At 41.4% G+C, this 27,629-nt stretch overlaps 2 protein-coding genes across 3 annotated transcripts; one reads left to right on the top strand and one right to left on the bottom strand.

Annotated features, from left to right (window-relative positions):
* The first annotated feature begins 429 nt into the window (after positions 1 to 429).
* Positions 430 to 16,348, top strand: LOC139449795 (probable maltase). Its single transcript, XM_071231326.1, has 11 exons — positions 430 to 502; positions 825 to 1,083; positions 5,108 to 5,287; positions 7,042 to 7,199; positions 7,781 to 7,906; positions 8,400 to 8,525; positions 8,874 to 8,992; positions 9,550 to 9,736; positions 11,755 to 11,940; positions 13,085 to 13,219; positions 15,030 to 16,348. The coding sequence occupies exons 2-11, from the start codon at positions 846 to 848 to the stop codon at positions 15,384 to 15,386; spliced, it is 1,812 nt and encodes a 603-aa protein (XP_071087427.1). The 5' UTR covers positions 430 to 502; positions 825 to 845; the 3' UTR covers positions 15,387 to 16,348.
* A 1,864-nt stretch (positions 16,349 to 18,212) lies between these two features.
* LOC139450431 (adhesion G protein-coupled receptor E1-like) lies at positions 18,213 to 25,143 on the bottom strand. 2 transcript variants are annotated; one of them, XM_071232130.1, is made up of 5 exons: positions 25,020 to 25,143; positions 22,985 to 23,045; positions 20,185 to 20,325; positions 19,344 to 19,679; positions 18,213 to 18,300 (listed from the first exon to the last, which is right to left on the bottom strand). In XM_071232130.1, the coding sequence occupies exons 2-5, from the start codon at positions 23,040 to 23,042 to the stop codon at positions 18,290 to 18,292; spliced, it is 546 nt and encodes a 181-aa protein (XP_071088231.1). In that variant the 5' UTR covers positions 23,043 to 23,045; positions 25,020 to 25,143; the 3' UTR covers positions 18,213 to 18,289. The 2 variants fall into 2 exon arrangements, with proteins under 2 accessions (XP_071088231.1, XP_071088230.1); XM_071232129.1 differs by having other exon boundaries at positions 22,985 to 23,048; positions 25,020 to 25,142.
* Between the last annotated feature and the right edge of the window lie 2,486 nt (positions 25,144 to 27,629).

Below are 27,629 nucleotides of genomic sequence, written 5' to 3'. Positions count from 1 at the left end.
TGTTTGTTATGCTTACGTTCCTAGGTTTATCAGCACTAAAGCGGTAAACGTCAAAGACCTGTCCTCCCACATCAATCATATACGCATGGATATGATTAAATTTATGTAGATTGAATTGAAACTCACTCACTCACTCACTCATTCACGCACGCACGCACGCACGCACGCACGCACGCACGCACGCACGCACTCACTCACTCACGTACGCACGTACGCACGCACGCACGCACGCACGCACGCACGCTCGCTCGCTCACTCACTCACCATATGAACCTTCCCTCTTATACGGGTACCTACGGTACGCGCTGCCCTCCCCTCAACACAATCCTACCCGACTAGGAGAGCTTGGCATTCCATCCGGGCATTTATATGTCATGTCTACATCACAACTTGGTAGGTAAGTGTCGAGAGGTCATCTGTTATCGCGCGTACAGCCGTAGAACAGTATCATTCTGTTTTAGCCCCGACGCAGTTTGAACCGAGCTTGAAAGTTGTTTGCAAGGTATAAACTGACGGTGATTTATATGAATGTGAGATTGAACGTTAGCACCAGGGTGTCATTGTTGGGTTAATGTATATGGAACGTCTAAGGACATGCGGGTATCAAGTTGTCCTTGTCGGAGTAATGATAGATAAATTATCGTGAAACTACGTTTCTAGATCTGCACTTGAGGATTTCGGGCAGGGCTTCTATACGGACTCAGGAGCCTTAACCACGTGACATAAGTATATAAATCGCCGTCATCACCTTGCACACCCTATAACATTGTTATTATCGCTGAACACAACGTTGCCGGGTAGTACATGCATCCTTTCATCTTCAGCCCCAGCTTGCATCCGGTGCCATGACCGCCATGACGAAGGACAAGTCCCAGCACTTCTGTAGTACCGTCAAATGTCAGTGCTTAGTGTTACTGCTGACGGCGGGATGTGTCGCCGCTGCCGTGTGCGTAGCCCTTCTGTCGACGGCGGTGAGGGGGCGCATGCCGCCGGACATGGAGTGGTGGCAGACGACGATAATCTATCAGATCTACCCTCGTTCCTTCATGGACTCTAACAACGACGGGATCGGTGACATCAGAGGTAAAAGCACATCCATATCCTATACACAGTTTCAGTAGAAATCAAATACAACATTCATGGCCTATTTCAACGGGAGATTAAATTAACAAGAGTTATCCGAAGATGACATATCCCCCCGACGTGGCATGTCGGTAAACTGTGTGTACCTTCAAATGTATTTAGATTGGCAAGGAAATCTTTTTCCTTGATGCCCAAACCAGAAATATGATGAAGGTTATTAAATATTTGTTCATGTAGCTCACTTTCTGATGATCTCATGAAATTGTAATAACAATAACTTTGCAGATTTGCATATGAATAGCTCTGTAGTAGCCTGATGACACAAAGGCATAAAGGCATAAAGAGAATGTACTAGGTTATGTAGCTCACATCATATATAGTATTATATTATATGTCAGGGGCTACAAATTAAAAAGATTAAAATCTATAAATAACAAACTACACTACTAGTGAACATGATTGATATGTGCATAAAGTTTGGTGAATCTCTGTCGCATGGTTTAGAAGATATGCTCCAGACGAGGACATTACCCTAAGTTCATCAATTTTCAATTTAAATTGAAAAAAGAAAAAAAGGAAAAAATCTGTTTAAAGCAAAGGCACCACTACATAACCTGCTTGATAGGTGTAAAAACGTTTGAGAAGCTAAGTTTTATGGTTCGGGAGATATGCTCCGAACTAGATCAGTACCCTCAAATTTCCTAAGTTCATAATATTTCCATGGAAACGACAAAAATATAAAATTCTAAACTCTCTAAATGGCAAAAGGCACTTCTACTGAGCCTGATTGGTAAGTGTACCAAGTTTTGTGAAGCTAGGTTGTACGGTTTAGGAAATATGCTCCGGACAAACAATGATTACAGACGGACAGACGAACAGACAGACGGACAGACGGACATACTGATAGCTTCTCTTATATGTCGGGGGGATAAAAAGGTATAAACAATGTACAGGTAAATATGTTTACATGTTTCTATGCTTCGCAGAAAGGTTATCTTGAAAAAAGGTTATCATGAAAAACTTTGGATAACACTACCCCGTGTGCAGAGGTGACCTTGACCTTTGATTACATAGCTCTGATAACACCAGTAAGATATAGCCTCTTTGATGTAGTAATGGGCGGATGTCTTTTGCTATCACGTTCGTATTTTACAGTACTGGCTTGATATATATCACTGTTAGTTATTACATAGGCTTCAAAGAATTTTTGTTTCAAAGCATACACCTGGCATCTTTCGTAAAACGCCATATTTTGGAAATATGTTAATATACTCACAGGAGTTCAGGTGCTAACGCGTGGAAGTGTAACCCAAAGAGATGTTACCATACAGACGTTACCAGGCAGACGTTACCATACTTACGTTACCATACAGGTGTTACCTCACACACGTTACCACTAAGACGTTACGATACAGACGTTATCATACAGATGTTACCACACATATGTTACCACAAAGACGTTACCATACAGACATTACCATACAGACGTTACCATAAAGACGTTACTATACAGACATTACCATACAACCGTTTCCACACAGACGTTACCATAGAGCCATTACCACACAGACGTGCGTTACCATCAAGACGTTACTATACAGACAATACCATACAGACGTTACCACACAGACGTTACTATACAGACATTACCATACAGACGTTACCACACAGACGTTACCATACAGACGTTACCACACAGACGTTACTATACAGACAATACCATACAGACGTTACCACAAAGACGTTACCATACAGACATTACCATATAGACGTTACCATAAAGCCATTACCACACAGACGTACTTTACCATAAAGACGTTACCACACAGACAATACCACACAGACGTTACTATACAGACGTTACCACACAGACGTAACCACACAGACGTTACCACACAGACGTAACCACACATATGTTACCATACAGACGTTACCACACATCCGTTACCATACATACGTTACAGACATGGCGTGGGACATAACCAAAGTAAACGTTTATTGACAAAACATTGACCAAAATACACATCAAGGAACTTTCGTTTTAGGCGTTGTTGTTAAACACATAAATAAGTCCGATATTACATAATCATGCCCATCGTGAAAATCCGGGTTAGACTCGGTCTTCAGCAACTCATGCTTGTCGTAGGGGCGACTAACAGGCTCGGGTGGTCAGGATCGATCAGTTGATTGATGTATGTTATCGTATCCCATTTGCGAGGATATTGCTGAGTACGGCGTTAAACAACAAACAAACAAACTTTTTATTGATTTTAGTAATATTCGATGAAGAGTGTACATATGTAACGGACCTCGTGACCCAGTACTGAACTCTTCATTTGTTTGCACACAGTCGCTGATAAACACGACTCACAAACACAACACCGGTACGCTCCAAGCCCACAGTCTATCTGTCATGTCGATTGTCACACGTGGTCCACCTTCTACAGAGCAGTCTCGGGACGAAAGAGGTTTTGATCTGAATTGTCCAGACCCCAAGCATTAGTATGTAGGCTGGGTCAGTGCGAACCGTAGATAACCCGTTAACAGTCGCACGAATAACAGCTGCCCTATTTGGCTATAATGGAATTATCCCCACATTTTACAAACAAAATTATTAACATTGTGACATGAAGGTATGGTGGTGGAGACTGGGTGTCGATCTTCTAGAATGGGGTTTCTCACAGAAAACGTCTTTATTGTTACCACCCATACTGCCATCGTTCACAACTGACTGTCACATCAGGGGGTTGGGGGTAGGGACGTTTCCAGGATTATATGCATGCAAAGGAAAACCATTGTCCATAGTACGATTTGATTTCACATAGAAGTATATCATAAGCGTATGTTTATGAATCACTAACAAATAGTGATGACACCTGGTGTTGGCGAAAAGGTGCGCACCCATTACAAACACATGCAAAGGTAAGGCAAGTGCTCACCTGTTAAATATCGAGTTTTGTTTAAACCACTAACATCACTGCAGCTCAACCCGAACAGTTACTTTCGAGAAACTGTCACATTAATAATAAAATAAATGTGACTGAGTGAGCACCATTCAACACATTCGTAATGTGCCAGGACCAGGGCTGAACAGAGTTAGGTCACGTCGATACCTGCTGTTTCCCCAGACAATAAACTGTCACCATATACTCTTGTAATTATTACTTTAATCGTGAAAGTAACACAGTCATGTTGCAAGGTGTTTCCAATAGCTAGACAAAGCCTATTGGCTTCAATAAGCAGACAAAAAAATCTGATAATAGACAAAGCCTATTATATTCAATAATCAGATTAGCAATCAACATAGCATGTCATTTCTCTCAATGGCCGATGCCAATTACCGTCAATAGAGAAAAATAAATACGTTCGGTATTACATTACATAACCATGCGACCGTGAAGATCTGGGTCAGAATTGGTCTTCATCAACCCATGCTTGTCGTAATGGGCGACTAACGGGATCGGTCAGGCTTGCATGTCATCGTGTCCGAAATGCGTAGAACGATACCCATAGTGTCAATCACTGGATTGTTAGGTTCAAACTGGATTATTTAAAGATAGTCTGAATATTGCTTCGTGCGGAGTTAAATAAGCAACGAACAATATGACCGAAGAATGTATCGGTATCCTGAACAGAAAAACAAACCGGGGAAAGTCCGAAATGGACCAAAACCTATAATTCAATAGTAAGCTCAAATTGCATTGCTCAAAGACGTCTTCGTCGCCCAATGACGCCCCGAGACAGGGTGCAATTCCAGTTTCATCACGACACCCTGTAGTACCATGCTTGGATCCTGTGAGTGGGCGAGTTTGGTTTTACGCCGCTTTTAGCAATATTCCAGCAAATTCACGGCGGGGGACACCAGAAATGGGCTTCACACATTGTACCCATGTCGGGAATTGAACCGAGGTCCTGGGCGTGACGAGCGACCGCATTAACCACAAGGCTACCCGACCGCCCCTTGGATCCTGTGTCGTTGCTGGGTGACATTGCTGTTAGTTATGTTCTTTGCTCTACATTGTAGGCATCATCAGCAAGCTGGACCATTTCACTTATCTCAATGTCAAGGCCATCTGGATCAGCCCTGTCTATGAATCTCCCATGAAAGACTTCGGCTACGACATCAGCAACTTCACCAACGTCTCCCCCATCTTCGGCAATCTCACCGACATGGCAAATCTCACAGAAGAGGCACACAAGAGAGGTAGACTTCATGTGCCAGCTTGTAACATAAACTACTCAAAAGAAGTTGATGATCACCCGATTCTTTCATATTGGTAATGTTAATCTGTCATGGCATGAGAGCTTAACTATTGTAATATGGAAGAATCAGGTGATCCTTAACTTCATTTGAGTAGTATACTTTCGCCTATAGTAACTCACTGTGCCATGCCGAGTCACCAGCAGACCATATCTTGAAAAGTTTGACCATTAGACTGGAAGCAGCCTCCATTAAATTACGGTGGCATATAAATAAGATATCAAATGACCTTAAACAAGCAAACAAAAAACGCAACAATAAAAGTAAAAAAATTCAAACATTTTTCACAATAAGTTCCAGAGTTTTAAATGCATGCGGAATGAGTGAGTATGGTTTTACGCCGCTTTTAGCAATATTCCAGCAATATCACGGCAGGGGACACTAGAAATACATGTAGGCTCCACACATTGTACCCATGTGGGAAATCGAACCCGGGCTTTCGGCCACTAGACTACACCGTTGAAGGGCGAACCTTTTTCCACCGATTTCTTTTTTATAAACAAATATATCACAAGTAGAATGTTGATCAACATTGGTTGACAGAAGGGCGCCTTTTTGCTTTCGAACACTTTTTGCACTTCTGGTGTGATCACGTATATAACAGTAACTAAAGTAAGAGTAAAAGGCCAATTTTTCCATAGAAAAATCGGGCCATGGACCTGCTCATGTTTATATGTTTATCGCATGCTTCCTGAAAACCTCTCAAAGCAGCCTTTGAACACATTTCAACCTGACATATATAGTCAAACTCCATTGTGTCGAAGTTGAAATAATTTGAGTTATCCGAGGTTCGATACAACCATATAACCATAAGTTCAACACATATATGTTCGTGACAACGGTGTTTGACTGTATTTAGTGTTATTAGGCGAAGACATACGTATTGTTGAAATGACCAAAGTCTGTAGTTCTCAGTCATCTGAACACATCTGGCAACGTCCATTACAATTTCGTTCATTTCTTAATTTACGCATGTCCTGTGGGCGAAATGAGCCCTAGTTATATCTTGTATTGTCTTTTCTTAATCGGAACTATTTCAGTCCGGATTAACGAGGGTTCACTGCATTTAAAGGAGGCACTGGCTGTAAATTATTAAGAATATATGAACAATGACGACTTGAGAATGAAAGAAGTGAGTGGGTTGAGTTTAACGATGTACAATACAATGCAATCGTTATATTAAATAGTTTATCCTTAACCAGTTACATCGTCAGCAATCATTTTAGAAGGTCGGTTTGCGGATTTTAAAGACTACGTTGTATTTAATACAGGACCATCAGGAATACATTATGATTTTTTTTCTGTTCGAGACTGGCGGGTCGATAGGAGTTTTTTCGGTTCGAGACAAGCGGGTCGATAGGAGTTATTTTCAGTTCGAGACAAGCTGGTCGATAGGAGTTATTTTCGGTTCGAGACAAGTAGGTCGTTAGGAGTTATCTTCTGTTCGAGACTAGCGGTCGATAGGAGTTATTTTCGGTTCGAGACAAGCGGGTCGATAGAAGGTATCCTTTACCTTTGTACAAATTGTGGCCAGTATTGTACCTTTGCTCCATTATTTTATATTCTGACTTTGTTTACTAATAAACTTTAAAAGCGGATAGATTTCATTTAAACTGAAGAGTGATTTGTTGTATGACACGTGAACACACAGGAGCGTTTTGTAGTCGGGATCCAGTTTGTTAATTTGTTTACTTCAGGTCTGAAGGTGATCTTAGACTTCGTCCCCAACCACTCTAGCAACCTCCATATGTGGTTCAACGAGAGCGTGAAGAGGACCCCACGTTATAAAGACTACTACGTCTGGAGGGACGGGATAGCGGGTCCCAATGGAACACACTCGCCGCCAAATAACTGGGTGAGTGGGAAACTGGTTGGTGGTGTTTATGTGAAAGTGAGCCTCCAGTTCTCCCAGCATCTATTAATTCCCAACTTTCAGTTATCTCATAACTCCTTATTTCCCCACTTTCACTTATCTCATGACCATTTATTTACCACTTTCAGTTATCTCATGACCATTTATTTCCCCACTTTCGGTTATCTCATGACCATTTATTTCCCACTTTCAAGTTATCTCATGACCCCTTAGTTCCCCACTTACAGTAATCTCATGACCATTTATTTCCCACTTTCAAGTTATCTCATGATCCCTTATTTCCCTTCTTTCAGTTATTTCCTGACCCTTATTTCCCCACTTTCAGTTATCTCCTGACCATTTATTTCCCCATTTTCAGTTATACATGAACCCGTATTTCCTTTCCTTAAGTTATCTCATCTACCTATATTTCCCTCTTCCAGTTGCCTCATGACCCCGCATTTCCCCAGGTTCAGTTAAGTTATTTCATGTACATACCCCCCCCCCCCCCCCCCACACACACCCCCCTCTGTGTACTTACAAAAATTTAGTTTGCTCGTGACCCCGTACTTCCCCACTTTCAGCTCTCTGTCTTCAAGAACTCCGCCTGGGAGTGGAATGAAGAGAGGAAACAATATTACTACCACGCCTTCCTGAAGGAGCAGCCCGACCTCAATTACAGAAACCCGGCCCTTGTTGAAGAAATGCAGGTAGGTGGTAGACCCGTTCATGTTAGATATAATCGGCTCAGGCGACTTCCGTGTTGTAGGTGGGTGAGTAGGGTTTAAAGCCGCTTTTAACAGTATTCCAGTTATATCGCGGCGTGTCAGCTTAATGTGGGAGGAAAGCCCGAAGTGATGCAGGTCTCAGACATTTACCACAGAAACCCATGATCACGGGTATGGTGCTGACAAACCTAGCAACATAATCGGGGCGAACCGGGATTCGAACCCACAATCATAGGTTTCTGGCTAGCCCAAGGGACGCAACTCTGCACAGCGAATCGCGGCTCCTTAGACGACTGGGCCACCCGTGCCCCCTCCGTGTTGTTTTTGGGGTGCGGGGGTGGCACGCCCAGGCCAAGGCCCCACCCACCTCAGCTGGAATATCAAATGGTCTGTCCCTTAGACCGATGCTTATTATTATTATTATTATTATTATTATTATTATTATTATTATTATTATTATTATCTGTGTTTGTAGAATGCCTTGCGCTTCTGGCTGGAACGGGGCGTGGATGGGTTTAGGATAGACGCCCTGCCTTACTTGTTTGAGGTGACCAATACCTCCTGGAACGAACCCAAGAGCAACAGGACTGATTTAGACCCTGTAAGTGTAGTCTTTACATACACTTAGATCATGTAAGTGCTTCTCCACAAACACACTTAGACCCTGTAAGTTTAGTCTCTACAGACAGACTTAAACCATATGAATTTAGCATCTACAGACATACCTAGATCTTGGAAGAGCGCTGTAAGTAAGGCTGATCGTCAGAGTTTTCTACACTGGAGACACGCTTCGACCCTATAAGGATGATTGTCGTTTTTATGCTCTTATATCGAGACGTTTATTTCTTATTAATAATATTGAGTTTGTTTTAAATGTACTTGTCATTCGTCCGAAAGGAAAAGACGACAGTACTGATTAACCTAACATTACTATGATGTTGTTTCCAAGACACAATACGACTACCTCACGCACCCCTACACGCAGAACTTGATGGATGACATGTACAAAGTGTTGGCTGGCTGGAGAGACGTGTTGGACGAGTACGAGAACTTGGACGAGAAGCGTAGGTGAGTTCCATGGCTGTCATGGTGATCCATGTTAGACGACTACCAGAACTTGAACGAGAAGCGTAGGTGAGTTAAATAGTCGCCATAGTGACACGTGTTAGACGGCTATCGGAACTTAACGAGAAGCCTAGGTGAGTAAAATAGCCGCCATAGTGACACGTGTGGGACGGCTACCGGAACTTGAACGAGAAGCCTAGGTGAGTTAAATAGTCGCCATAGTGACACGTGTGGGACGACTACCAGAACTTGAACGAGAAGCCTAGGTGAGTTAAGAAGGCGCCATAGTGACAAGTGTGGGAAGAGTACCAGAACTCGAACGAGAAGCTAATGTGAGTTAAATAGTCGCCATAGAGACACGTGTTAGACGGCTACCGGAACTTGAACGAGAGGCCTAGGTGATTGTAAGCAGCCATACACGGATACCGTCGGGTACCATGGGACTTACTATCAGCAAGGTATAGTGGAGACTCAAGCATCTAAAACCAATAATGCACTGCGGTCATTCTGGCCAGTGGAACTTATTAAAGTATATTCCATGGTGCCATTTCCTTCCTCAGGTTCATGGTTGTAGAGGCATACACAAAGACGACGGCTGAGAAAATTGCGTGGTACAAGTCTGCGGCTGACATGCCCTTCTACTTCGGCCTCCTCAACATCAACAAGGCCTGTGGTGGCTCCTGCATCCGCGACATCGTCGACGAGGCATATAAGGACCTGCCCGCAAACGCTTGGGCCAACTTTGTTGTAAGATTTAATGAGTTATTCTGAGAGTTATTCCAAAACATTTATTGCTTGAAGATTGGCTTGTTTGTTGACATGGTTTGTTGACGATTAATGAAATAACACAAGGTAAAGTCGCATATTTATGAAATAAACGACGAGTGGGAGTTGTTTATAAGTGGGAGTGGGATTATAAACCATGAGGGGCGCAGCATCACATTATGTACAGCCTCTTTAAGGATGTTGATAAAACCTTAATTTTAATAATGATGACTCCCTGAATAGAATCCGACATGGATACACCACTCAGACACTATGACAGTATACTGACTAACACATACGCACGCACGCACGCACGCACGCACGCATACTACACACGTGTACGATGCTATGTAAGTGCAATAATCTTGAACGCGACGTTAAAACACATGTGAATTATATAATAAATATAGCAAACGGTGGTTGTCAAGTACTATGTCTATTTGATAGCATGGTGAGATTTATCGAATATTTTACAAAGTGTCCGTTTTAAATCCAGTTTTGACTGAAATATCTATTCATTAATTTGTTAGTCTGTTAACAACTGTGATTTTTTAATCATTATGAACAAAATGACGCCTTGTTTATCTATCTTTATAATAAGGGCCAATATGATTGGACAATTATAAATTAAATTTTGGTATGCGCGATTATTGAAGAAATCATTGAAATATTCATGAAATTACACTTAGCGTTGAATACGTGCACACGTTCCGAGTATATCACCTCTGTTATCAGGGGGTAGCGCTGTTTTGCATTCAGTAAATAGGGTAATCGTATTGTTTTGATTTAAGAGATATGTTATATTTATGAATATGTGTATGCAATCAAATGTTCAAACGCAGCATATGCTTGTAAAATTAAACCATAAATAAACGCTTTGACACTTGCAAGCGTGTCTTGTCGAAGAGAAGTTATAGTGTGTACGCAGCAAATGTAAACAGAATATACAAATACAGTGTATTGTAAATTATACAGTCTAAGACGAGCTAGTCACAAAATAACAAATGTGGGACCAGATCACTTATCACATTCACGGTTTGGAAGAACAAAGATGAATGTCCCGGATCAAGGCATACCTCCATTCCAAAGACAGGCCGGTAACGTCCATATTATTTATGGAATGTTCCGGGCAACGGAAATTATACATGAGTTTTAAAACATGGTGGCAAAAATGAAACAAACAAAAATGGATATTCGATGGCGATTAATTTGATACGGGTATCACAGTTGTGTTTTGGACCTAAATTCCCTGTGTTTCAGCGACTGTTTTCAGCCTGGTAACGTTTTGTTAAAGTTTGTATTTGTTTGGTCAAATCCAGTTTTCAAATGTATACTTTCTTTTGCACGGCAGTGTATGTCACATTATAGAATGTTAAGTGTAATCTAGGGGTTTAAGGGGGCTCCAGGCATCCCCAAATGAAGGAAAGAGTCTATAATGAGATAATATACTTTTTATTTTTATTTTTTATTTTACCCTTGATGTAATATGAAGGAGTGCGGTATGCAGGACACCACGATGGTTTGTTATCATTGGATGCGCCGGTGCAGATCGGTGCACAACAGACGGACTTTGACGTTAAAAGCAGTAAATGGGGCATCGCTACAGAACAAAGGATGATAATGACTTCGTGTCATCGCGAAGACCCGGGTTCGATTCCCACACATGGGTACAATGTGTTCAGGCTATTTCTGGTGTCCCCTGTCGTGATACTGCTTGAATATTGCTAAAAGGCGCCTAAAACCACACTGGCTCACTCATGTCATCGCATCCCGAAATTGAAACCGGAATTTGTCCAGTTGTCGTACACAGCCGGGACATACGTTTTGAAATACCCGCGTGAATACAACAGTATCTAACGGGACTCGTTTTAAATAGAATTCCCCATTTCGTATAAAACTGAAGATCAAAATTTAATTATTATAATTACTATTTCTTGAACTGTTGAGAAAAATAACAGTTTTCATGATTATATAGACTGTCTTAATTGTCTTGATTTTAGTTTGGTAACCATGACAACCGGCGCGTCTCGACGAAGAAGGGTCCTGAGTTTGTCAATGCCCTCAACATGTTGCTGCTGACGTTGAAAGGGACTCCGACCACGTATTACGGCGAGGAAATCGGTATGCTGGACGTGAACATAACCTACAACCAGTCAGTCGACCCTCAGGGCAAGGTTTACAACGAGGTAAGGAATATATGATGGAACCTTGTTTATCTGGACCTTGGTAAGCCCTTTCCCAGACCTGCTTAATACCGATAAACAATTTTATTTGCAAGGCTTTCATTTAAAGAAATTAAACATATGGCAGATTTAGAAATTTATATAGACCAGTTGGTGAACGGACGTGTCAATAATATTTATGCTTACATATTTCTGAGTGAACATTGTTATTATACAGGAAACTTTTGAGATTCAGAAATTGTCTAAAAAGGATATCCCTGGACATGAAATTATTGCCGAGGGCTTTCGTAATAGGGAAGGTGTGCCCCGTTCCACAAAGCGGTCTTAGTTAAAGTATGGGAGTTAGGATGATCTTTGCGCTAAGATCGCTTTGTGATCTTGTCAAGCGGTCAACTTGGTTAAACACGCTTTGTGTTATAAATGATTTGGTTGTGGCCTAGAAGTTTAACCGCGAGCACGGGCATGATGATGACGAACCTATAAACATAATTAGGACGAATCTGGGACCATGCGTTTCAAATGCATAAGCGTTACTCCCGGTACAGTAAAAAGAGTGAGTTGGGGTTAACGTCGCTTTCGACAAAATTGGTGTGTGAGTGTGTGTGTGTGTGTGTGTGGTTGGTTGGTAGGTTGGTTTGTTGTTTAAAGCCGCACTCAGCAATATTCCAGCTATATGACGGCGGTCTGTAAATAATCGAGTCAGGACCAGACAATCCAGTGATTGATATCATGACCATAGAAGCACGCAATTGGGATCGATGACACGCAGCAACCAAGTCAGCGAAGCCTGACCATCCGATCCCGTTAGTCGCCTTTTAAGACAAGCATATCCACCTTTTAGGGCAAGCATGGGTTGCTGAAGACCTATTCTAACCCGGATTCTTCATGGGTCTGTGTGTGTGCGTGCGTGCGTGCGTGCATGTGTGTGTGTGTGCGTGGGGAGGGGGGGGGGGGGGGGGGCAGTGTTGCAGGTCTCACGCGTATACCACTTTGGTGAGACAACACGAGCACGGGAATGATGCTGTCAAACCTAGGAACATAATCGGGGCGAACCGGTCAGGACCAGGCAATAATTACTTCACTTGAAACATCCGATATAGGAAGCTCGTTTAATAGTATATTGTATGATACGTACTGTTGTTTCCAGTCAGTGTTTTTGAAGTATTCCCGCGACCCTGAGCGCTCTCCGATGCAATGGAGTAACGACACGATGGCCGGCTTCACCAACTCTACCACATCATGGCTACCTGTTGGCAGCAACTACCGCACCATCAATGTGGAGGTAAATAATGTGTTACATATGTGTTGGCTGACATATGCATTTGGGGCCGCGGGGTAGCCTAGCGGTTAAAGTGTCCGCTCGTCAAGCGGAAGACCCAGGTTCGATTCCCCACATGGGTACACTGTGTGAAGCCCATTTCTGGTGTCCCCCATATTGTTAGAATAATGCTAAGATGAGCTTACAATTTGATGCATTTGAATATCATCGTAGCGTTCATCAGCAGAGAAACACATGTTGGAGTTATACTGTGCTACCGTATATATAACTGACTCCATGATCAACTTGATATACGTGTGTGTAGTATTACATATTTGCTTCAATATAGTTAATAGAAATTGTTACGAAGACAAGTGTGTTAACGATTAGCATTGTTGATGTAATGCAAATTTAATTGCAGACGAAAAACAGGCACCGTGGTATATTGAACGACGTCACAATAGTAATGTAATAATAGTTGACGTAAAGCAGGCACCGTTGTATATTGAACGACGTCACAATAGTAATGTAATCATAGATGACGTGAAACAGACACCGTTGTATATTGAACGACGCCACAAAAGTAATGTAATCATAGCTGATGTAAAACAGACCACGCTGTATATTTAACGACGTCACAATAGTAATGTAATCATAGATGACGTGAAACAGACACCGTTGTATATTTAACGACGTCAAAGGAGTAATGTAATCATTATCGACGTCAGTGTTACTTTCTCTGGCCGGGTTTCAAAATGCAACTTAGGACAAAAACTCTACAGCTTATTATAAAGAGAGGATACTAAATAGATTATTACAGTCGCGTATGTAACCTTCTCATCTTACAAGTTTTGTGAACTTGTGTCACAATGTTTGTAATATTTAGAGAATAACGAATCAGCTGCGAGGATGAACGAGGTATTTGTCCCTCGTGAATTAACTGTGTAAGTTTCCAGTTTCGAACATAATTCCCAAAGGATAGATAGTTCGTAATTCCAGGGACACTATGATGTCTCGTGGTGTGCATCAGTGCAGTTTTACGGGACAAACTTAGGTTTGCCGATTTATGTTTACAAACATCAGTTTGTCTGTATGAACATTGTGAAAACAGCTTGCAAACTAGTTTGTTAAGATTGACAAATTGTTGGAGAGAAATAGAATCCGTCTCTATTCTCACCAATATTTTGATCAACAATTTATTGTTTTCAAACTCGATTTTGACCAGTGAGTGGTTGTCAAACACATGTCAGTCGTTTGTTGCAAAATGGCGTCAGCATTTGGAAGTGGAGAGCTAAATAACAACACAATTTTTGTTGACAAATTTTAGCAAGCATCCTCGTGCTTTAACTGTAATAGTTCAGGGCAAAACTATACTTTATTACACTACACATGAGGGCAGAGCAAACTTTATTTCTTAAATTTGTGTTACCCATATGTGACGTTATGAAAAATGGATGACGTTACCTTCATTAAGTTGAGACAATGCGTAATGTGACGTCACGTCACTACTTCTTCGTAAACAATAACAAAATGGAACAATTTATACGAACCATGAAGCAAACATTGTAATTTTCTGTGAGAATTTCCAAAAAAATATTTCACCTGTATCTGTGGCCCTATGGATGCTATCCTCTATATAGTTCACAGGGCGGTCGGGTAGCCTAGTGGTAAAAGCGTTCACTCGTCACGCCGAACACCCGGGTTCGATTCCCGACATGGGTACAATGTGTGAAGCCCATTTCTGGTGTCCCCCGCCGTGATATTGCTGGAATATTGCTAAAAGCGGCGTAAAACCACACTCACTCACTATATACTTCACGGGTGTGTATTTCAGACAGAGAAGGACGCGGAGGGCTTCAGCACTATCAAGTTGTACCGCACCCTGGCTAAGCTACGGGAAGAACCACCCTTCAGATACGGGCTATTCAAAACCGCCGTGGTCAACAACAACACCTACTCCTACCTACGCCACGCCTTCGACTTCCCCCAGTACCTCATTGCCATCAACTTCGGCTCCAGCACGGACACCAGCGACTACACTAAAGCCCCGGTGAACGCTGAGAGGGGCGTGGTTGTCGCCAATACCGGAAACGTCAACGCTACGTACAACGTCAACAGCAACGTCGATCTATCTCGCATCACACTCAACTCTGCTGAAGGACTTGTTATAAAAATCATAAACGCCCCATAACAAAAGCTAATCCTGATTCATTTAACCATGTCATTAGTTAGAGTTTATAGTCAGAAGTCAACACGTGTACAATTGCCACATTGCCACACTCCAACTTAGCATAACACCACTGCCACAGGCTAATTTGCATATCACGTGACCGGATCATTTTTTTAAACAAACACGCTTAATCTAAAATTAGAACAGATGAGCCTAATGCAAGTATTTTGGGGGGCTATACATCTTGTTTTGTACAATTATAAAGATATGCTACTACAACTGCGCCGGTGAGGTGCATGACATTATATATTCATACATCAAAGTGACAGGGGTGCCATTGTACAAAGCGATCTTAGCGCTAAGGTGGTCGTAAATCCCATACCTTAACATAGACTTTCGACAGTCTTAGCGCTAAGGTTGAGATGACAGGACGTATAGGACCAGGACCGTACAACCAATGTAAACAAAGAATAACTATGCAAATGGAAATAGTTCTTCACGTTTTAGGATATTTTTTCAATGAAACTTAACCATTCCATGACATTTGTTTATCTAGATGTGTAGACTTGTCAAAAATGAAACGGATGAAAAACATATGCAATATGTAAGATGTGACGAATCGTCACATGGCGTTGGCCTGCGGCAGAGGTACTATGCTGAGCATATGGAACTCTGGGTAGGAGAGTGCACACTTGTATAGCATGTTAATTGTGTTAATTGTTATATACATACATTTATCATCCAAAAACTGGCTCCCACAGGAGATATCGCTTGGGTGAGATGAAGCGATATCTACATTGTAGATTGACACATCACTTACCCTGTGATGTAATAAATATTAATGCGCGCATTCCAGGAAAACTCGCATTGTTTCGGTAATGTTTATGAGAGAGGGAAAGTTATTTTCAAGCACAGAATTAAAGTATGACATTATATGATAAAGAGGTTATCACGCTTGTGTGTTTGGTGATGGTAAATATCCTGTATTAGGAATAAACACTATGTATTTACATTTATATATATACAAGGCCGTAGTTATCTTTTTTGGACGGGGGGGGATTGACAAATAAGATTATTCATTTCTTATTCAAGTTAACTTTCACAAGGAAAAATGTTTTCTTTAAACCACCACACACACACACACACACACACACACACACACACACACACACACACACACACGCCCCTTGCCCCCGGCTGGCTACGGCACTGATGTAAAGATAGAGATGTAATGTAGAGATGTAAATATTAAGGTGAAGTATGGACTACTTTCAGTGTAAACAAACAAACATGGCGTCGCCCTTGTCATTCGGCGATCGTGAATCTCGATAACCTTCTGGGATAATTGCTGTCGCTATCAAATGAATAGTCAAATATATTGAAAATCATTGTCTAACTGTGACGTAGCTAAGGCATTTTACAAGCTTTGGCAACTTTTGAGATATAAATAGCAGGATCAATTTCCATATCTGCGCTTGGAGAACCTTTTCCCCAAAACAGTTGGATTTGGCCGAAATATGTCCGAATTGTTATCTTGTTTCGTACATCTGAGGGTCTTCGGAGTGACGAGCGAACGCTTTATCCACTAGGCTAACCGACCGCCCCCGTAACAACAGTAGAATGACATCATACATATTTTTGTGTTTCTCATCTCCGACCACAATCAAAAACTTTTAACTAATTGGGTAACTTAGTTTTAAGTTTTAAGACAGTTTAAAAACTTTGTACCAGTCTTTAAATACGTTAGATCGAGTCGCGTTGCTTCGGAAATGTTTTTTGATTAAACATAGCTGATAAAGGATCAAGCTGACCTGGGTAATTTATGAGTGTGCAATGGTAGTAGTATTATTGTTTTCACATCGGGGCATACCTCTCTGTAGCCGCGGGCAAATTGAGACACTAAAACCTTTTATCATTTCACGTCGGAATGAAAATTGAGGGCCGGTGGGCGATGGAAAACTCCGAAAGAAATACGGACAGCCTTAATTACCGCATGCCCCATATTCTTCTCAATTGTGACCCTTTATCTTGTAGTGACAAGGCAGACACAATTTTATGGATAACAACTTCTTTAATACTGTAAAAAGCGACGTTTCGGTATAGATATAGATCCTTATACCGTTGCTGGACAACGGTATAATGATCTATACCGAAACGTCGCTTTTTACAGTATTAAAGAAGTTGTTATCCATAAAATAGTGTCTACCTTGTCATCCGTCAACTTCTAAGTAATGTTTATCAAACAAATTAATGTTATAGTGCTTACCCATGCTTTCCCATGCTCGTGGGTACACCAAGTAAACGTCTTCGACCAGCATATCTTTGGGCTTTCCCTACTCATACTACAAAAATACTAAGGAAGCTGCGGTAGACCAGTTTCACACAAATTCTACCGTCAGACGTATTAGCCATTATATACAGAAAGCACAAGACCCGTGAAGATCCGGGGTAGAATGGGTCTTCAACAACCCATGCTTGCCGTAAAAGGTGACTATGCTTGTCGTAAACGGCGACTAACGGGATCGGGTGGTCAAGCTCGCTGACTTGGTTGATGCATGTCATCGATCCCAATTGCGTGGATCGATGTTCATGATGTAAATCACTGGATTGTCTGGACCAGACTCGATTATTTAAAGACCGCCGTCATATAGCTGGAATATTGCTGGGTGCGGCGTTAAACAACAAACAAACAAACAAACAAACAAACAAACAGAACGCTCCTACCTGTACCGTCCCCAGGGAATGACCAGACATGTGGTCATTGAAACACACGGTAAGTATTAATTCTTAAAATAATAACTGGCTTATAAATGGTCAAAACAAGGAACACTATGTCAACATGTATAGTTCATTTATTCATTTGTCAAGATCACTGACACGATAGATTACTTTAAGGTCATACCGTGGAGAGGATCTTCGTACACCTATGGTGTTCCTGAAAAACAATGGAAGCTATTTGTGGAATCAACGTAAGCGTTTGTATTGATTAAACAAATATGCACGCAGTTAATAAAAACACATTGGATAATCTTCTACATGGACCTCTGTAAATGATATAAAACTGCTATCAGACTACACACTGTATGTACCCAGATCTGAATAGCAGCTTCGCTACGATATACCGTCTTCTATCCGGGACAGATCTCATGTAGCATGATCGTGTCATCCCTTGTAAATATTGCAACAGTCTTTGTCCTGATAATAAAGTATTTTTCGCTGTGACATTTCACAACCACTTAAAGCAATGGAATATTCTATTACATGTTGAAGTTTGTACAATTGGAGTATTTGATCATGAAATCTGGTTTGACATTCTACTAATCATCACCAGTTGGACTTTTATCATACGGTTGCCAAGATAGAAGATGTACGTTTGTTTGTTTGGTGACGGCGGTCTGTAAACAATCGAACCTGGACCAGACAATCCAGTGATTTACATCATGAACATCGATCCACGCAATTGGGATCGATGACATGCATCAACCAAGTTAGCGAGCCTGACCACCTGATCCCGTTAGTCGCCTCTTACGACAAGCATAACGCCTATTACGGCAAGCATGGGTTGCTGAGGACCTATTCTACCCCAGATCTTCACAGGTGTAGACAGAGAAGAAGGATATACAAGCATGTGCGTCCTTGTTAATCTATGAACAGCCTTAAAACGTTATGGATACACCGACCTAAAAAAAGACGCGCTATTCCATAAACCAATCTCAAAATGCGTGAGAAATGACTGATTACGACAGAAAGAAATCACCTTAGCATGAAACACGGCGCTTTTAAACACGCTTGAGTACACAGCTTGGATTTTGGTTTTCAGGATATTTATACAAAAAGAATTCAATTATAATGACCCTGATTTAAATTTCACACGGTGAGCACCTCCGTTACGTGGTTACAAACACGATTTAATGATAGCTTTCAGGCCGCCAACCTACCCCCTCTACTCCCCACCCTTCAAGATAGTCGGACCCTTACCAATCACAATATCTGACATCACACATTCGTCCACAAAGGGCTTGGCCGACTGGATGTCTTCGCCAGCCTTCTTGAGGCCCGGCTTGCACGTGCATTTTCCCGCAACACAATGCTGCGTTAGGGCGAACTGGCACAGCCTGGAGGCACTACACTCCTCCCCGTGCAGCGCAAAGCCCACGGTGATGGGGGCATCCTTGCAGCGGTTGTTGCTGGCGCGTTCGTAGCCTAAAGCCACTGAACAGTTGCATGAACCGGAGATGCACTCGGCTTTTCCCCAGGGGCCGTGACGACATGTTGTTCCGGTTGCGTCTGCGCAGTCCCCACCCAGTTCCACAACTGAAGACGTGAATACACAACGGTGTGACAAGCGAATGATGCATGGACGGAACAAACATTGAATCATTATACATATGTGCTTGCGATTTGCCACTGTAGGTTGTTGGGTTTTTCTTGACATGCTTGATAAATGATATATATATATAATAGGAATAACTGGATTAAATTGACAAATACACAAATAATGAGTAAGTGAACGAAACAACGAATTAAGTTAAAAAAAAATAATTGTATTATCAAATTTCATCTAATCACCCAGCCCTTTATGTTGATGTTTGTTTATGATAATTATTATATTTAGCTTCAACACAAGACTTCTCCATCCTTAATTCGAAAAAAAGTATTTAAAATAAACAATTAATGTTATACAAGGGGCCGGAAAAATAGACATTTGGAAATTAAGAAAAAAAAATTTCCTTTTAAATAGACTATTTATTTTTTAATTTCCTGTCACCGAGGCGGATAAAGGAATCAGCGACAGTTTCAAAAACAATTGCCGCCTTACTCTTCAAACACTGTGATCCGGTACTGCTGGGCTGGAACCCAGGATTACACAGGCACTCCTGTTTGTTGTTGAAGACCTTACACGCAGAGTTGGGAGGACAGGCATTTGACCCAGGCTGACAACTCTCTTGGAGTGATGCTCCTGAAAACAACCCATTGTGATTGTAAACTAATTTACAGTAAACTACGGTTATAACGAACCCAAAGGGAGCTCTAATTCCAGTTCGTTATAACCGTAGTTCGTAATAAGCATGTATACAGTATATATACAGCAAATTGACGGGACCAAAAAGATAGTCCGTTATATCCGTCAGTTCATTATAAGCGTGTTCGTTATAAACGTAGCTTACTGTATATCGTTCATTGCTCAATTGTATATTCTCACTAAATCAATATTCGTTTTAAATCAAATTATATTTTTAAAATCAAGACCATATAGACGTATTCTTTGGGTGCTGATTAAGCGCCATTAAAGTTATTTTTGGATATAATATCTTTAGCTTAAGATATTTTCAATTGAAAATTAATTATGCTGAAATCAGCTGGGAGGTATAGTTTCTTTTGCCCCTCAGTGTATAACTCACCACATGTGCATGCAGTCCGTTTAGGATTTAGATCTAATCATGTCTTGTATGTGTTTACATTCTAAAGCCATGTTTACAGTGCAGGAGTCACTGTGTCTTGTGGTTGTCTTTGTATCGGTGGATGAAAAACATTCCTCAAACATTCAGTCTGTCAGAGCGTAGTAAATTATGTATCAATTATGTAGGGACAAGATTGGCGTATGGAGGAGTTAGTTTGCTGTCTCCTAGCATGTACGCCCCCGATCCCAGCAAATCAAGAGACGGTAAAGAACTTTTCAAAAGCTGCAATCAAAGGTCTTTTCCAATTGAAGAAATATATAGACCTTGTGAAGAAACATTATATGTTCTGACATGTGAGCAGGGATAGACTTAAAATAAGAATGTCTGTTTTCGTACACTTGTAAATACTGTATTTATATGTTTGTAACTCTCCTATGGAGGAATAAAGTATATATGTATATGCTTGCGGTAAAACATACATTATGTAGTTCCGTGACCCGATATGTCATGCATGGACAAACCATCTCGTTATGTTTCATAAAGCATACAGTAGATTGCCAAACATCTGAAAAAAACACCTGATTACATCTCGTAACTCGTTTTAATGGATGATCTTGTATCACAAATCGCCTCGGTTAATTAGCTGCTTAACTACCTGTAGTTTACTATTTTCTGCTTATAACAAAACTCTACATTTTATCATTCTTTTCTGACTGGATTTATTGCTATTTTTTAAAAGGAAACATCAGTGATTCAGCGGGGATGACTGGTACATTTGTTAGTTTGTTTGTTTGTTATTTAACGCCGCACTCAGCAATAATAAAGTGATTGTCATCATAAGCATCGATCTTCACAACTGGGATACGATGACATGCATCAACCAAGTCAGCGAGCCTGACCACCCGATCCTAATAGTCGCCTGTTACGTCAAGCATGGGTTGCTAAGAACTATTCTAAATCAGATCTTCACGGGTGTAGAAGATAGAAGAAGGGTATATGTGCGTCCTTGTTATTCTATGAACAGCCTGAAACGGTATGGATATACTGACCTGAAAAAGAAACGCTATTCCACAAACCACTGTCACAATACGTGAGAGAAGACTGTCATTGTTTAAACGAAAGAAATTACCTTATTGTGAAACAAGGCGCTTTTACACACGCTTAAATACACAGCTTGGATGTTGAATTTCAGGATATTTATACAAAAAGAATTCAGTTATAATGTATGGGATTCTGAAGACCTATTCTAGCCGGGATCTTCACGGGTCGGTATATATGTCTGTGATTGGTTTTATTCTGTAGTCATGAAGATCCGTGGTAGAATGAGTGCGGAGTTAAACAATAAACAAACAAACAAACTGTAATCATGTGGGAAATCCACCCCACGGAGCGACACGCATTAGCTACTACCATCCTGGGTGCCAGTGTACAATACAACCTCAGCGTTAAGACTGTTGTTAGAGTGTGTTAAGGTAAGGGAGTTACACGATCCCCTCAGGACTAAGATCGCTTTGTACAACGGCACCCTACTCATTTAATGCGGTAGTGAAAGTAGAGAAGCTACTCAAGAATAAACCAGGTTTGAGGGGAGGTAAAATTACCATCAGTCTGCTTAACGTCTTTTGGTATGAACGGCCGAGGATCGAGCCCCCGACCTCCCGTTCTCCGGCGGACGCTCTACCACTAGATCACGGAGGCGGTCGACACCGACGGGAGCAATTCCAAGTGTCCGAAAGCAGATGACAATTAACATGATGTCATGATATATAACAAATTTAAGAGGGGCGTCGGGTAGCCTCGTGGTAAAAGCAGCAAGGGTAACTGTGGGAAGCCATGGTAATGGTAATGCAAAACGCGGCATAGCATCTGTTTGTTTATTTTTTGTTGAACGCCGCATTCAACAATATTCCAGCTATATGACGGCGGTCTGTAAATATCGAGCCTGGGCCACACAATCCAGTGATTGACATCATGAACATCGGTCCACGCAATTGGTATACGATGACAAGAATCAATCAAGTCACCGAGCCTGACCACCCGATCCCGTTAGTCGCCTCTTACGACAAGCATAGTCGCCTTTCACAGTAAGCATGGGTTGCTTAAGACCAATTCTCGCCCGGATCTTCACGGGTCCGGCGTAACATCTCCTCAATCACTTCATCATCACTAGTATCCATCATGTCTCATCATCAACATGTTGTACACGGGGATCCTTACCTGGACTTAGGATGGCGCATGCTGACACGAGCAACACAAGCAGAGAAGTCGTCATCATGAGCTTCTGAAACATTCGTTCAATAATAGTTTACTGCTTCACATAAGGACAATAATCGTATTCATTATCAGTTGATAGTTTATTTTATACACATACAGTAAACAACGGTTATAACGAACTCAAAGGGACAACTAACTTTAGTTTGTCGTAACCGTAGTTCGTTATAAGCATATATACAGTATAACAATAGCAAATAGTCGGGACAAAAAAATCAGTTCGTTATATCCGTCAGTTCGTTATAAGCGTGTTCGTTATAAACGTACTTTACTGTATATAATTATTATGCCTCAAAGTGAGACTGACCAATCAGAGAGCAGAACTACTAACCCTATATGAGACCGTATACGACTCGTGGTCATTGTTTATCTTACATAATGTACTGCGCCCCCATGGTTTATTCTCCTTGCAGTGTTTTATTGTACGATAACAAAGACTGACCACGAGTCGTTTATATCTTATGAGATATCAGTATTACGTACAGCCTCTTTAAGGATGTTAGTGAAAAGCACACGCTTTTAAAATATTTACCCTCATGGTGACTTCCCTCTCAAAAATATAAAACATAGGTAAACAATTTAGAACATAACAAATAACAAACAAATATACACCACCAGGACTTACAACGAACTTGGTACATAATCAACATCACATGTACAGAGTGTGCCTAGTTAGGGATGGCTGTGACCTAAGCTTGGTTGGCTGGTTGGTTGTTTAACGCCACACTGAGCAATATTCAAGCCATATGACGGCGGTCTGTAAATAATCGAGTCTGGACCAGGCAATCCAGTGATTGATATCATGAGCATCGATCCACGCAATTGGGATCGATGCCATGCATCAACCAAAGTCAGCCAGCCTGACCACCCGAACCCGTTAGTCGACTCTTACGACAAGCATAGTCGCCTCTTACGGCAAACATGGGTTGCTGAAGACCTATTCTTTCCCGGATCACCTAAGCTTGGAGTAAGAGGTAGCCCGTACTGTATATCATATACGACACGTTTTGGGGAACTAACATGAGTTTAGGCGGATCCCGAGTAAATCTATGATTTCAAGTTCAGGGTGCAATAAACATATTAACGGTGCAATATCGATATTAACAGTGCAATATACATATTCACAGTGCAATATCGATATCAAAAGTGCAATATACATATTCACAGTCAATATACCTATTCACAGTGTATTATGTCTATTCACAGTGCAATATACTTATTCACAATTCAATATACATTTTCTTAGTGCAATTTACTTATTCAGTCCAATATACATATTCACAGTGCAATATACATATTCACAGTGCATATACATATTCACAGTGTAACATTTATATTCACAGTGCAATATACATATTCACATTGCAATATACATATTCACAGTCCAATATACTTATTCACAGTGCAATATACATATTCACAGTGCAATGTACTTATTCACAGTGCAATATACATATTCACGGTGCAGTATACTTTTTCACAGTGCAATATACATATTCACAGTCCAATATACTTATTTACAGTGCAATATATAATACATATTCACAGTCCAACATGCTTATTCACAGCGCAATACACACATTGGATACATATTCACAGTGCAATACACTTAAAACTATTTCAACGTAAACAGGAATCCAATTATTATTTTGTGTATAAATACCAATAACGAAATGTATTCTTTGAGTGAGTGAGTGAGTGAGTATGGGTTTACGCCGCTTTTAGCAATATTCCAGCAATATCATGGCGGGGAATAGAACACGGATCTTCGACGTGACGAGCGAACGCTTAAACCACTATGATACCCGACCGCCCCCTGCAAAAATAGAGTGAAGCCTACCTAATATGAGAAATACTTACGGATGAATTATACATACAACATATTGTCCGCCTAGGCATGTGGCTTCTCACTTACAATTTTAGGTAAGAAACCGAAGGATCGAATTAATTTTGAGATGAAGACTTTTCGTCACAAACATACCTGACTGGTGAAATCGTACCACGATGTTGACGATGATCCCGTGAGAGCATACAGTGCAGAAAAGAACGATGCTAGGAGAGTTGTATATTTTCATGTGGCCGCGCCCATCTTTCGTTATGTTAGCTGAGCATGCACGCGAAAAACGAGAGACGTGTCGAGGCGGGGATAACCTATATATGTCACGCCCAATTTTTCCACATCTATTGTCACGTTAAACCACCCGCCTGGCAAAGAATGAGTTCATGTGTCGCGACACCCGGCAGGAGTACCGGGGGTAGATGTAGCTTCTCGGGAGACTATTTATAGAGGGGTATAAATGATCATGGGCATTGTCACCTGAAATCAGATTTAAAATCCCAGTTGCAAATGTATCAGTATGCTACAAAGAAAAAATACAATTCAATTAAAGGACAGCATCATAAAAAAAATCTAGTTTGTCTGGGAAAACAATCCCACTTGCAAGTGTATCAGCATGCGACAAAGAAAAAAAACAATTCAAATAAAGGACATTATAATAAAACGTCTAGTTTGTCTGGTAAAAAAATCCCACTTACAAAGGTATCAAAATAAAGAAAAAAATACAATTCAAATAAAGGACATCATAATAAAAAATCTAAACTGTGCGGCAAAAGAAAGTATAGGTCGAGTTCCATGATCGATACAAAAATAACAAGAAGAGTTTTTTTGTGAATTATAATATAATCTAGGGAGGGATAACAAATGATTGATCAACCACAGTTTGAATGAAATTGTGCAATCACAGGTAATGTAAGCTCAAGGTAAACAATGGTGGGGTAAGAAATTTCATTTTCAAAAGTTTGTCTGAAATGTCACCAAAAAATTGTCAGACACATTACAAGTTCATTGTCGACACAGTTGCCTTCAATAGCGTGTATGACCTCCAGCTGCCTCAATGCATGCTGTGATACGCCGCCTCATCGATGACGTCAGTCATCTGATGACGTGGACTGGAATCCGTTGCCACTCGTTTCTCAGGGCCTGCTGCAATTCTTGTCTGTTGACGGGAGGCTGGTGGCGTGCTCTAATCTGTCTGTCAAGACGGTCCCACAGATGTTGAATAGGATTCATATCGGGTGAGTGGGCAGGCCAGGGCAAAACGTCAACGTTCTGCTGGTTTAGAAAGTTCCTAGTCAGTCTTGGAGTATGGGGCCTGGCATTGTCGTGTTGAAACAATGTCCCCTGCTGTTGGTTATGTAAGAACGGAAGCACAACTGGCTGCAACACTTGGTCTCTGTACTGCACAGCGTCAGGTTTCCCTGTATAATCACCAAATCAGTCTTCTGATCTCCACAAATACCGCCCCACACCATGACACCTCCCCCGCCGAATGGGTGGACCTCTCGAATACACGCCGGAGACAAATGTTCCCCTCTGCGTCGATAAACTCGTTCTCTGCCGTCATTTCGAAACAAGTTAAACCGACTTTCATCAGTAAACAGCACTCGACGCCAATTTCTCACTTACCAGCGTCGAGCCTGCCTCGCTCATCGCAGTCTCGGGCGTTGATGTTGAGCAGTCAGTACTATTCCTCGGAAAGGACGATACGCTCGGATTCCAGCAGCACGAAGTCGTCGTAGTACTGTACGTTGGCTAATGGGATGTCCTAACGCGGTTGCTGCCGTCGCCGTTACGAATCTTTTTCGCAGGTGAATGAGCCGTATCTGACCGTCTCCCAGTGGTGTTGTCACTCGAGGTCGTCCAGTTCTAGGCCTGTCCTGTGTCCTCCCTGTCTGCCTGTACCGTTGAATCAGCCTGGCTACTGGCTACAACCAAATCCTGTTGCCCCAATTTCGGCCATCTCTCTCTCTCTCTCTCTCTCTCTCTCTCTCTGCTACTGTGACAGTCGTGGCATTTCTTTTGTGTGCTTTCATCACGTGTGGTTATACCCTGCAGACGAACGCATTTCTACAGCTAACATGCACGTGCACGTGTTTCACCATTTTGTTGTCACCGCACGAGCGCCGTCAAAGGTGGCGTGTTCGGGTGAGGTGTTTTTGGGTACCTGTTCCTGGGCAGTTATATTCCCAATACCCACTTCCACTAGTTATCGCTGTTTTTAGGAAAATTATAAATAGCCAACCTATACTTTCTTTTGCCGCATAGTTTAGTTTGTCTGGTAAAAGATGAAGCATCCAGGACAATGAAATTAAGCCATGCACATACAGAAATCAATAGTTAACCAGAAAGCATTTTCCTTATGAAAATTACATGGAACTTGCATGGAACAAACAATCTGAAATCAGTTCAAATATTTGTTATTTGATATTTGATACAGTTTGTATTCAGACTGTATTCGCAAAGACAATTATTATTGTTTTAATTATTGATGAAGCCCTTCCCGACTTAAAGCTTTACAATACACCTACGGTTGTATCCAGTTCTAGTCGACGTTCAGCTACATCCTCAGCCTACCTATAATATATCCCTGGAAATTGACATTAACATAAATCAGTCATACGATCCATTAGGACGTAGATCACAGAGCCCAGTAAACTCTAGTAAACTGGGAGACGAATTCGCCTCATGTCTGTGAAAGATTTGCTTCTTGTCTCCCTGACACTCCTGTTCATGAAGGATGTCTCAGTGTCC

The sequence above is a fragment of the Haliotis cracherodii genome, unplaced genomic scaffold, assembly GCF_022045235.1.
Source record: "Haliotis cracherodii isolate W230 unplaced genomic scaffold, xgHalCrac1.p SCAF_8, whole genome shotgun sequence".
NCBI classification, from domain to species: Eukaryota; Metazoa; Mollusca; class Gastropoda; order Lepetellida; family Haliotidae; genus Haliotis; species Haliotis cracherodii.
The sequence above is the reverse complement of the archived record's forward strand: the minus strand, read 5'-3'. Positions and strand labels throughout refer to the sequence as shown.